Raw genomic sequence first — 12,985 nt, 5'->3', positions numbered from 1 at the left:
TCACTAGATAAAATTCGAAATTTTGCTCGCGCTCGCAGTGGCTTTTGATTGAGATAAATAACAAGATCTGTTCAATAGGATAACATAGGGTTTAAAAATCAAGTGTTCAAGTCAATGCACAAATTATTTTTCTCGTGATTCGAGATATATTATTAAATTTCAGCTCGCGCTACGCGCTCCCATCCATTGTTTAGTTATATACCCATCCTGTTCATGCATGACCCTAGGAAGCGGGGGTGCTGAAGCATGCACCCGGCCAAGATTTTCCCGGGGCGCTGTCATGACACCCTTTTACGTTCATTTTTGAAGTGATCGAACCCCGCTTGTCAAATTTACATCAGCACCCCCTGTAAAAAATTGTTCCAATGGCCATGGGTTCGTGAATACAATCCAATGAGTCCAGTACCATCTCAGGAGGTTAACATTTTTCAGCTCGCCCTTGCGGCTCCCGTATTATTCATTTGGTGAAATATCATCTTCACGAGACACTGCAATATGGGTCCATATGTGCTGCGGAACAGATTTGAAAACGAGGGGGGGGGGGGCTGACCATGCAAATTCACAATCAGATGGTAATTTTTACGTTTTTTACATGGTTTTGGAAAAAAGTGGGGGGGGGGGGGGGGGCTGCATCGAGCCCAGCCAGGCCGCTTTGTATCCAGCATCAACTACTGTGACAAAGAAATGCATGGGTCCATGCACAAGAATAATAGAGTCACTATTGTCTCCAGACACTTGGGCCCCTCAAATGCTTTGTAGGATCTGATGCTGGATACGCAGCTGCACCCGCCCCCCCCCCCCCCATCCCTAATTGGGGCCTCACTACCTCTACTAATTTCAGCTTGCGCTTCTCGCTTGATTTTGTGAAACAGGCCTAACAAACTGTGTCTGCATCCCCCCCCCCCCCACCAAAAATATTCGTTTGCCCCCTAAAAATCCCTGGGCTGGTACTGCCACCCACACCGGCCCCCTCGAAGATCCCCCGGGGGATCCCTTAATTTGCCGAGGCAAATTCGCGCTTAAAAAGCCTACTACGGAGTTTATAGCATGGAGCTATTATAGCTCTATGTTTATATTCATCTTTTAGAGTTGCGCTCTTTGGCTTTGTAAATCGGTTAGGCCTACGTGTCGTAAATTTCTCAGTCTTCGGATCGGATTGTTGTTCAGAATTTCAAATGATTAAATTTTAGAATAAAAAATATGTTGAGGTCTGGCAATCGTTACAGGAAAGGACAAGACCGAAATGGAGAACATCTAACTCCGGATGAACGTCTGTCAAATGGTAGAATTGGAATGAAAACAAACGCTGCAGCAAACACACTAGCAGACGGTACTGTGGAGAGAGGGGCTATTCATCAAGACGAGCGCGGCCTAACCGCCGGGGGAGAGTCACTAACAAGGGAGATGGAGCTGGAAGTAGAAATTCATCGTGAGAAAAATGAACGGAGGCAACAGAAAACAAACGTTAATATGAAAGCAGTGAAAACAGTGATTCTAATTAATACATTTCTGTATGCTGTCTGTTTCTGGATACAAATGGGCGTTTTACCGGTAGGCTGTTTAAGTGTTTATAGTTATACCGGTAGTCTGTTACTAATAGTACCGTAAGGGCACTAGTATTCAACCCGTTTGGAGAGTTTCCTCAAATATATAGAAATATAGAATTTACCTGAATTTCAGACCCGTCTTATTTCCAAGAGCAAATGCTGGTTATTCTTTTTCCGTTATTTTTTTCTTCAACCAGTTGACTGTGTGCGCGGGCGATCGAATTATACGGCGACGGATTTTGGTACTAGTATTCAACCCGTCGGCACTAGTATTCAACCTAGCGATGAAAGATGGCCCTGTCTCTCAATCTGCCCTTGTCCCATCCGACTATGGACTAGACCATTTGAGATGAGACCAAACAGGGAATTAATCAAAGCCAGAGACTTACATAGATCTAGATCTAATTTAGCAATCTTAACCCTTTTGAGATTTGCTATCAATCCTCACTAGGTTGAATACTAGTACCATTCTGTGCAAAAGGCCATCGCCGCATAATTTGATCCTCCGCGCATACAGTCGACAGATTGACAAAGAAAATATCGACAACAGATTACCCTGGAAATAACAAAGGTATGAAATTAAGATAAATTCCCTATTTCTAAATATTTTGGGGAATATGTCAAAATCTTTGAATTATGACGGGTTGAATACTAGTACCCATACGGTACTGAGCAGCTGAGTGTTAGATCTATTTATAATAGGCCATGATGTAGGCAGTTGAAATTAACTGAGTAAAAAAAAAAATATATATTTGTCTTGCAATGACGTTTGTGAAGCCATGATAATTACAGCTACAGTAAATCTACCTCTTTCTTAAGAATTTTAGTTCTTAAGATTTTTTTGTGTGAATCTCATGTAAAAAGAGGGAGAACATTTATAAAGTCTTCCACTTCCAGTCTTTATAATACATTTTTCCTTTATGCTAATTATTGTCCTCCCAATTAACTGAGATATAGACCCCTCAGTCCGAGCCTCACCCCTCTATCCACTTTTCATTCTGACTAATGTCTCTAGTAGACTGAGACTAGTACATAATTAAGATTTAAACAAATTTTATATTCCTGGAAGCTATGCAAGTAATTAGATGGAAAGTTAACTGACAGTGACATGTGTAAATAAACTTTATTACTTTGTTTTACTGAAAAGCAGATATACAATAGAAGTAATTATAATACAATTTTCTATCTATACTGTAATTTAAAACAGTTTAACCTGTGACTATGTATTACTGCATTAAGGTATATCAGAGAAATATATAGACCTAATAAATTATTATTGAAAATATTTTAATATACTTATATATGTGAATCACTCTCAGACATGAAGTCACATATTTAAAACTGAAAATGAATAATATTCTCTAAGTTAGACCCTTATGGATTTTAGTCAAATTTTTACCAATATATTTCTGTATTTTTTTCTGTTTCTATATTAAAAATCAAGTGATTGTCAGGGTGAATTTCCCCTTTGAGTAAGTATAGAACACAAAACGTTTAAACCTATTAAATTACAAATTTTTTTCTACACAATAATGTGATGATTTTTATTATAAGAAGATACCTGTCCATTTTTATGCAAATTTCTATGAACATTCCATGTTTTCAACTTTCCTTTGCTTTTGTGGTTCCAGTTTCTGTCCAAGAAATTCAATATGGATATGGTGACATTTGGTTATCTCCAAACTTTCTTTTCTGGCATCATGCTTGTTGGTGGTCCGATATATGGTAGATTCGGGGATATCTATGGAGGACGTGCTGCTCTAGGGCTAGCCTATCTATCTGCTGCAGCCATATATGGGATACTGGGTGTGGCCAGTTCTTCAATGATGATCTTTGTCTCCAGAATTCCGTCATTGTTTTTGCATGCTTTTCAAGGTTAGTATGAGGTTCCGTTCCATATCACATTTTGCAGTAATCGGATTAGATTTTGGGGTCAGGGGGTCAAAGTTCAGAGGTCACAGAGGTAAATCTGAAATATGACATTCTTACAATAACTGAAGAAGCATTTGACTGAGGGTTGAACTTTACATTTTGGCTAAGTTTATTCATGAGTGACAATGATCTGTTGACATTTAGGAGTTGCAAAATCAAAGGTCATTAAGATCAGAGGTCATTATTTTGAATATTTAGAAGTTGGGTGTGTAATATGTCTTAATTTGATCTGTCAAAACTTTTTACTGGGAAATAATTATGAAGGTGTGCTTTCCATAAGATCCGTAATGATGATCTTATGTTATGAGTAAGGATTGCAGAGCATCAAAGGTCTTTCCCCCATCGTTTTTTTTTAGACGTCAAAAAAATAAATAAGATATTATAATCTGAAAATATTATATCCCCCTCCCTCATAAAAGGTGAAAAAAGACTCACTTTTACCCATGAATAGAATCTTCGTCCATAGAAATGATTGGTCTAAATTTGAAAAACAAATTTAAGGACGACCTTGTGGCCCCTTTTCCTGACCCAAAATCCCCTCCCTCTGAATTTCAAACTATTTTCAATTTTCATTTTTGTTGTTGTTGCACACCAGGCGCAGATCCAGAGTCAGACTTTTATGGGGTGCAAATTTGTCTGAAAAACTTTACAAAGAAATGTAATCGCTTGTTTTATAGGGTGCGCAATGAAGGCAATCTACGGGGAGGATCATTATATTTTCAAATTCTATGAGGTGCACCTGCACTTTCCGCCACCCCTGGATCATCCAAACATGCGCACATGTAACTGTTCTTATGTTTTTTATCTCTCTCCAGGAACTCAAATGGTAATATCTGATTTATCTGATGAAAGTGGGAGAACTGAGGCCTTAGGAAGAGTCAGTATGTGTTATTCTATTGGTATAGTTGTAGGTCCATTGATTGGAGGTTGGATCAGCGTTTATATGAGGTATGCCTGGCTGGGTTCACATTCAAATGGGGGGGGGGGGGGTAGGAGGGGGATATATGGGAAAAAAGTTTAGTATTGAATATGCTCTATCTCTTGTAATACATTTTCCAATAGTACCGGTATATAGGCCTACGTTTAAACTGTAACCTTTACAATCTGATGTTGCAATTTTCAATTGTAGTGTATGAATAAAACTAAGACTCTCAGATAAGCTAGATATTTTTTCCAAAAAAGTTCTGCCAAAACATAATTTCTCCTGAGGAAAAGAAACGAAACTTGTAGAGAAATAATCCCTTGTTTGTCTTACTGGAGCATGATTTGTGCTGACATGAATACGAGAAATGTGTTTTGTCATGACATATTTATTGTGTCAAAGAAATGGCTGAAATTGCTTGAATTAAACAGTTGGTTATTGTTATCTGTTACAAGTGTAAATATTGTAGTATTATTACCTCTAGATGATATATTCATTCAATGCAGAGTTGTTCAATCTAGCATTTGGTCTTAATGGGGCTCTTTCATAAGTATTTTTGTTTATAGTTATGCATAATCATAAAAGCTGAACATTAATATAGGCAGGATTAAAAATTAAAATCAATTCAATTCAGTTGTTATTGCAATCCCTTTAATATATTAGACAGGAATTTGAAAGAAAGTATAGTCAATCAATGTCAGAAAACCTTTGGGCTCCCATTTGTTATTTTGTGTTCTAGTCCATTACAAACAGCTACTTGAAACACCCCCATTTTAATCACATCAATCAATTTATGTTGATTTATTTGGCCAATGTTTAAATTGTCAACACATATAAATGACAAAAAGACCATCATGGTTATTAGACTTGTTGGTAGTACATGAAATGTGGTTAGACCTTGTGTAATGAAAGCAAATTGACTATTAAACAAATTTAACTCCTTTTAATCATGTATTTCTATCATCTATATTATTCAGTGAACAGTCGGCAGCAGCAGTAGCTTGCATTGGATCGTGTGTCAGCCTGGCACTGACATTATTCTTTATACCAAGCAATACTAAGCCCCCACAGTCTTCAACATCCAAAGGTAATCTTTTAAAAAACTGAAATTACAAAGCTGGTTCAAAATTAGATATGATTTGTTAGAACAAAGAAATCATAGAGGTGTGGAATAGTAATAGTTTTCATGAAAATCTATTTATTTAGGCTACGCTTTGAATGGTACAATGAGGAAATGATTAAAAGAACATGAGATGAGTTGTTCAAACTCATGATTGCGCTAAAAGTGATTTTTCAAAATTCACTTCTTACTTCCTTATTAAAAATTTTTTGTGTCTCTTTTTCATTTCAATCTAGTTATTGAATATTTATTGATTTGTTGTATTTGTAATCTGATACTCACTTGGTTGTATTTGTAATTCAACTTCTATATTTTGACTTCTGTAATTTGATCTAGCCAATTTGTTATATTTGTACATATTTCAGCCCCTTGCTGCAAATCATGTCAATTTTGTATCAATAAACTGTTACATCTACCAAGGAGATAATCTCCTTGCAACTACTATCAGGAAAGAATTTTCCTGGTATCATATTGCAATTTGCTCCACTTTCTTTTTAAAACTGAAACACAAAAATTTTTTTTGTGTAGCAGATCAGCAGAACTTAGTCAAGATTCTTTTTCTTATGACCAAAGTCGCTAATCAACTTCTGTAAGCAAAATTATTCTCTGACTACTCTTTAATACTTACTTTTTGCTTTTTTTTTGTTTAATTTGTTCTTTTCTTTGTCTCTCATCCTTTCATTCTATTTCAAAGACAAGTCTTCAGATAGTGTGTTCAGCATAAAAAACTTCACCCATCTAATGAGGTCTTCCCCCGGTGCGGCCTTCTTTCTGAGTGTGAATCTACTTGCTGGTCTGCCAGGGGCCATCTTCAGTTCTATGTTTGCTCTTATTGTCATTGATAAGTTTCAGCTGACTGCCGATGAAAACGGATACTTTCTCTCATTCCAGGGCATTGCGAGCATTGTAAGTTTAGTACACCTTTGTAAGTTCAATCTTGCAGTGATTTTTGTTTCTTTGAGGGGTTAGTTCAAACCATCATCTAGTTTGAAAAATTGCTTTGAATTTAATAGGCAAATGATCAACTTATTGAAGGTGGGCTTATGCAAGTTCAACTGTAACGTTGATTAGCTACTAATCACTGTTACTTTGGTAACTACCAAAGTAACAGTGATTAGTAGCTAATCAAAGTCATGGTTACCATGGTAGTTACCATAATGACAGTCACCATCAATTCTGATATTAAGGTGTTGACCCTATTATGAAGGATTATTAGTTTTCAAATACCTCAACTTTTTCATTGATCAGTACATGTACCTTCTATACAGGTATATTCTACACAGTTATAACAAATTTCAAATTATAATAAATTACCCTTTGGATTGATCTCAAACATTCGTACTTATTTTATGCATTAACATTTTATTGTCAAAGTCAAACACACCTGAGGCTCCCTTTTTTTACATTTACATTTTTTTAAAATTTGATTATTGTTTCATACTGAAATGATAATATATCCTTCAGAATATCTGAATAATTTGTACATGTATGGAAGCATGAAATGACCAACAGTCAGATAAGGTGTTCGGAGGCTACTGCACACCTTGCGAAGGTCTATGATCGGGTTTTGGAGCAAATTGTGCTTTATTTTCTGAAAATATGAATATAATCTTTTCATTTGAGGTCCAAAATAACTGTGAGAATACTAATATTACTTTTGTTAATGATTGCAAGCTTTGATTTTAAGTAAAGGCCAAATTGGTTTCAATTCAAAACTGATTGTATGATTGCTATGACATCGTTATGATTAAATATCGATTTTGTTTTTATTCTTATAAGAAGGGTAGCATACTCATGGAACCTCATTATTTGTATGATAGTTTAGCGGAACTTTGCATTGAAATATTTCCATGTCCAAATATTCGCATCAACTGTAACAACATTCTAGTTGAAGAATTGGGTCGCAGACAGCCTTGAAAGAAGAAATTTATCCTCTAAGGAAGAACATTTTTTCACCCAATGAATCTTTCTTGATGGTATCAATTCAAAACACATAGTCCCTTTGTATACTCTTTGCTATCAGCACAGTAAGAGTGAAATGCACAAAAACTGCATCATACCAAGATTTTGCAAAGTCTTTCCCTTTGGTGTGAATGTGTAATTCCATCATCTAATGAGTTAAAAAAAACAACCAACAGGGTAGGAAGTCAGGCTTGTTCTAAAGGGGTGCATTTTGTTCAAATATTTGAAATTATATTGGGTGAACCTACACCTCCTTTCCCCCTGGATCCGCTCCTAAAAATGTTAGAAATTTCATCAAGTTTTGTTCATCTCTTGCAGGTTGTGCAGGGCATGGTAATAGGACGCCTCACAAAGAAATACAGTGAAATGAAGTTGCTTCGAGCCAGTGCCGTATTGTTAGCAGCAAGTTATATGTCCTTGGTAAGATTTATTAAAGTTATTTACTCTGAATCAGTGATACAGTAGTAGCCACAAGACATGTTTTCTCGATAGGATTTATTATAAATCAAACATTAAACAGGATTATGTTAGAAAGTTCGTGTTTGATGAGGTTCTCACATGCAGGGCATGGTGATAGGACACCTCACAAAGAAATACAGTGAAATGAAGTTGCTAAGAGCCAGCAAGTTATATGTCCTTGGTAAGATTTATTAAAGTTATTTACTCTGAATCAGTGATACAGTAGTAGCCACAAGACATGTTTTCTCGATAGGATTTATTATAAATCAAACATTAAACAGGATTATGAGGCTGTTCTCACTACGTTCCTAAAACTAGTTTACTGGAAACTAGTTTAACGCGTAGTGAGAATGGTCGAAGCGGTCTTGGAAGCGATCTTCCAAACCAGTTTGGAAAACCACCTCGCGATGTAGTTTTCAAGATCGCTTTGCCTCGTTAAACTGGCTTTAGCGTAAGTGAGGACACAACCGTTCTGCGGGAAGCGATCTTCGCACATTTTGAGCGCGCTACTCCACACGACAGGTGTAGAATGCCTATGCTGCGGTTTCGAATTTCGCGCGAAACGTGTCACCCCACTGAGAGCGTTTCCATAGCAACAAGAGCGCTTTACGTGAAGTGATTTTGAAAACCACTTTCGTGTGATCAAGTGGGAACGCTCGCAAAGCGATCTTCCAAAGTGGTTTCCTGAATCGGTTTCCAGTAAACTAGTTTTAGAAAGCGTAATGAGAACGGCCTCTATGTTAGAAAGTTTGTGTTTGATGAGGTTCTCACATTGTTCAAAATTGATTTAAAGGTTAAAGACCTTGTTATACTTATAATCCAGTCTTTGTCACAAGTGTTGTTTCCAAAATCCAATCCAAACTGAAAGTTCATGAAATATTATTGTCGGAGCGGATCCTGCAGAATTCAAATTTTGTTGCTTGATTCCAGATTAATTTGTAACATCAGGGGAGCCTCTCATGAAAGAACTTGTCGAACGATTTATCCAACAAAGTCTGTTTTTATCCGTAAGTTATCATAGGAACAGTGTCCTCTGATCAAAATCAAGAAAAGTTGTCAGATCCAACAACTTGTTGGACAAAAATTTTGATGAATGCTCCCCAGAAATCAACTGAAATCCATCTTCAGAAGATGTTGTGGAGTTCAGGAAGTTCAGTTCACTTTGATGAAACGGCAATGATTCCTCCTAGGGTTACATATTACTCTGCAGCTTCATGATTAAAAGTAGACACATTCTGCCCATCTTTATTTGTCTTCCAGTGTCTTGTCCAAGATGTATGGCAGCTTGCGGCCGTTCTGCTCCCAATGACCTGTGGAAATTGTATTACAACTACCGTCATCACCAGTGTACTTACCAAGGCCGTACCATCCTCAGAGTCAGGTAACACAGTCATATCCTGAAGTCAATATTTCAACGGTTTTAATTTTTCACATGAAATTCGCTTTAATTCACATACAGAAAAATGATAAGACTTCTGCATTGATAAACTTGGTTTGGGCTGAAACTCCTCTTAAGTAATATTTTGAAATCCCCTTCTTACTTGAAATAGTTTGTGCAATTGATATGTTGAACAAAATGTACAATGATATGCAGTGTGCAGAGCTTGCGATGACTGCATTGAAAAAAATCTTCTAGGGACAAGTCTAGAATTTTGATAGAATACCTGGCCAAATTCTTGAAATAAATAACAATAATGGTATGACAGGGTTTAAATCAATCCAAGATCATGGCCTGGGATTCCCTATTGGTTGGTATTTATGTCAATTTCACCAGCTTTGGATATTTTTGTGCCTAATTCCCCCCCCCCCCCATTTGCGCCGTATTACAGATTACAGGTGTCTTTTAGAAAAGAAAATATAGAATTCAAAGACTATAAAATATTTTATTGGAAATATAATAAGGAAGCTGATAATAAATAAAGTTATGTTAATGAAGTGCAAACATGACCCCCACCCCCCCCCCCCCGGTGCTTCATTATTACCCTACTTTGCCAGGCCACCAAATACTTGGCTCACAGCTTTCAAGCATGGAGCTATTAAACTCAGAATAATAGCTCTATGTTTCAAGGAATTCTTTTCTCCTGGTATCCACTTTCTGTATGCCTGGGTGTCATATGTAGATTAATCTGTATAGTTAGATGAACTGTTAATGAAATAATTTTCATTTAACAAAGTGTAAAGAGAACAAATAAGAAGACAAATTGGAAATTGACCAACTTGGCCTTTATAGAATAAAGGAGAATTAGACAAAGTTGGTATTAGAACAAGTATAAAATGGCAATTAGTCCAAATTGATAGTAGACCAAATGGCCCGAATCACAAAGGTCGTTTTTAAAACCATTGGTTGAACCCATGGTTTATGCAGATTTCCTGTATAAATTACGCTTATTTACCGCGTATATTACAAGAAAAATGTCAAATTATGATGCACGCTTTTGTCACAGTGTGCCAAATTGACGCCTGTTGCTTAATTTTATTCATGAGTCCACTGTTTGAAGAGTGGACTCATTCATTCAAAACAGTGGACTCACAAATGAAATAGCGTACTTAACCACGGCAACAGGCGTCAATTTGGCGCACTGTGACGGAAGCGTGCATCAGCATTGGACATTTTTGATATATGCGGTAAATAAGCGTAATTTATACAGGAAATCTGCATAAACCATGGGTATAACCGATGGCTTTAGAAACCACCTCTGTGAATTCGGGCCAATTAGTTTAACCCATAAGGTATTTAGACTATCTGTGAAGTAGAACAACTGCCTGTAGCCCAAGTCAATACAAACTTCTATAACTGTTGCTCTCTTGAACCCTCTTTATTTGTAAAAACAGTTTATGTGTCCCAATAATTGATTTTGTTTTATCCACTCTCTCCAAACTGCCCTTTGATCAGGAACGATCCTTGGTCTCACCCATGCTGGCACATCCCTCCTTGGTACCTTGGCGCCAATCATCGGTGCTGAACTCCTGACCAATCTGGGCTTTCCATCTCTAGGTATTACGGGAGCAGTCATCAACATGGTCTTACTCCTGGTTCTCACCAAATATTAAGTGTCTTCCATTAAAACCTTGATGTATTATCTAATCACCTCTTACGGGCAAGTCCAAGATGGATGCCAGCTGAAAGTACAACGCAGTAGCTGTCAAGAGAGAAACTGCTCTAATTAACTTATTTATATATAGGCTACATGTAATTAACCACCCTGAATAAAAGACCAAAGGATATTCAAGATAGAAATGAAGTGATCAATTTAATGTCACAAAATATAATAAGTCATGATCATCATTTCATTGAGAACATAAGTATATTGGCAAATGAACATAAATCTTTGTATATAGAAATTATAAAATGGAGTATATATGCATAAGAGAAGGAGTATAAGCATCATCGATTGTCCAAATTTATGGGAGTAGATCGATCAATAAAAATTATGTTACTACTACTAATTATGATAATAAAAATAATGATGTGTAGATTTGCAGAGTGCACACATCATCCAAACACTCATTGCGCAAGCTCTGCAACAGTTCTCAGCATATAAACAAGCTACTAATGGTATGGTATGGTATTTATTAAATCATGCAACGAAGTTACAAAGACTGAATTGCTCATGGATATTACAATATATTAAAAATATATGTTTAAATTTCATTTAACACAACCAAGAACATAGCTACAAGACACCTCCCTTCTCCCCTCCTCAACCCACACCAAATGAGCTTGTGGCATCACATTGGGTTTTCGCGTCGGGTCGGGCAATCGCAAAACCCGAACATTCAACACGATAACTCGGTACGTTGGCACAAGCCCACCTAATGCATCTCATACCAGAATGTATACTTCATATTTATATTGTCATGTGATTTAAATTATGTATTCTAAAATAATTGAAGTCTTCGATCATTATGTATATTATTTAATATTACTAGTAATCAAATACTGATACATCTATCTTTCTAAATTATTGTTTAAATGTAGTCCACAATAATACAAATGCTTTCATTACTTCTGTGTAGAAATATTTATACTTTTATTTTGATATCCATTAGTTATCAAGTTTATACACACTTGTAGGTCTTCCTGCATATAAAGATTAGGTTTTTTATATATATTTTTTGTGGAAATACTGAGCACTTTTCATGTCTATCTATTATTTTGCAAGTAATGGTGTCTGTTTATGATTTTGGCAATTTTTCAATTGTGGTTTAACGATGGTGATAAAGGGCTCAGCAGCCAATCAAAATCAAGGAATACAATGGCAAAGTTACTATAATCATTCATTCTTCATGACGTAAGACCCAATTATATTTCCATTTCAATCTATGAAATCATATGCAGATTTATGCTGCTCCATTTATTTAAAGTAGGCCTACTGAAACAAATTTCCATTACAATGAAATTATAGTTAAATTAGACAGAGATTTCAATAAAGTGCAATTATTTCAATGTGAAATCAATAGTAATTATCTCTTTTGTATTGTCTTACAGAATATATCAGCTGCCAAACAATTAGTACAATCAGGGGCGAGCCAGGGTGTTGTTGTAGGAAGGGGGGGGGGGGTTGGGGTGGAGAGCTAGAAGACGTAAAGGTGTGATATTACAGTTTTTCCTCTTTGTCCTATCTCCGCTTCTGTAACTTTGATTATTTTAAAATAATAATAACACTCCTGATGTCACTATCAAATACTTAAGAGCCCAACAAATACATTTCCATTCATTCTGTCATAAGTATGACACAATGTTTGCTCTGGCAACAAATGCTCCATGCTTTATTTCATCTAAGATATAGGCTAAGGGTTGCAATAGGGTTTTATCTTAGGTTTAGGAGAGGGTATTGTATTAAATCCAGGGTTGAAGTTGGTCATTCTAATATTAGTGTGTGGAATGTGCAGCTGAGCAATAGTCTCATGCAAGAGCAAATGTCGTGGAATCATAACTATAACAGAGATACATCCCTTCTAAAAATCTAAGTCTTCCGGCCCTTTTCAGGGACTACTTTTATAAATTTATGTGATAATTATATGGCATGCTGCTTTCCTATG

General features: G+C 36.3%; 1 protein-coding gene across 1 annotated transcript; it reads left to right on the top strand.

The window, feature by feature from the left end:
- The first annotated feature begins 904 nt into the window (after window positions 1–904).
- Window positions 905–12,396, top strand: LOC129259724 (solute carrier family 22 member 18-like). The gene is made up of 8 exons (XM_054897988.2): window positions 905–1,551; window positions 3,179–3,422; window positions 4,295–4,427; window positions 5,379–5,488; window positions 6,216–6,427; window positions 7,802–7,903; window positions 9,203–9,323; window positions 10,836–12,396. The coding sequence occupies exons 1-8, from the start codon at window positions 1,201–1,203 to the stop codon at window positions 10,991–10,993; spliced, it is 1,431 nt and encodes a 476-aa protein (XP_054753963.2). The 5' UTR covers window positions 905–1,200; the 3' UTR covers window positions 10,994–12,396.
- Window positions 12,397–12,985: the final 589 nt, after the last annotated feature.

This window comes from Lytechinus pictus, chromosome 1, assembly GCF_037042905.1.
Source record: "Lytechinus pictus isolate F3 Inbred chromosome 1, Lp3.0, whole genome shotgun sequence".
In the NCBI taxonomy this organism is placed as follows: Eukaryota; Metazoa; Echinodermata; class Echinoidea; order Temnopleuroida; family Toxopneustidae; genus Lytechinus; species Lytechinus pictus.
The sequence above is the reverse complement of the archived record's forward strand: the minus strand, read 5'-3'. Positions and strand labels throughout refer to the sequence as shown.

Excerpts from the sequence above, each read along its gene's own strand:
- LOC129259724 (XM_054897988.2), top strand. The coding sequence starts at position 1,201 with ATGTTGAGGTCTGGCAATCGTTACAGGAAAGGACAAGACCGAAATGGA. Across the intron at positions 3,423-4,294 it reads GTTTTTGCATGCTTTTCAAG|GAACTCAAATGGTAATATCT; the intron begins GTTAGTATGAGG and ends ATCTCTCTCCAG. Across the intron at positions 9,324-10,835 it reads CGTACCATCCTCAGAGTCAG|GAACGATCCTTGGTCTCACC; the intron begins GTAACACAGTCA and ends CCCTTTGATCAG.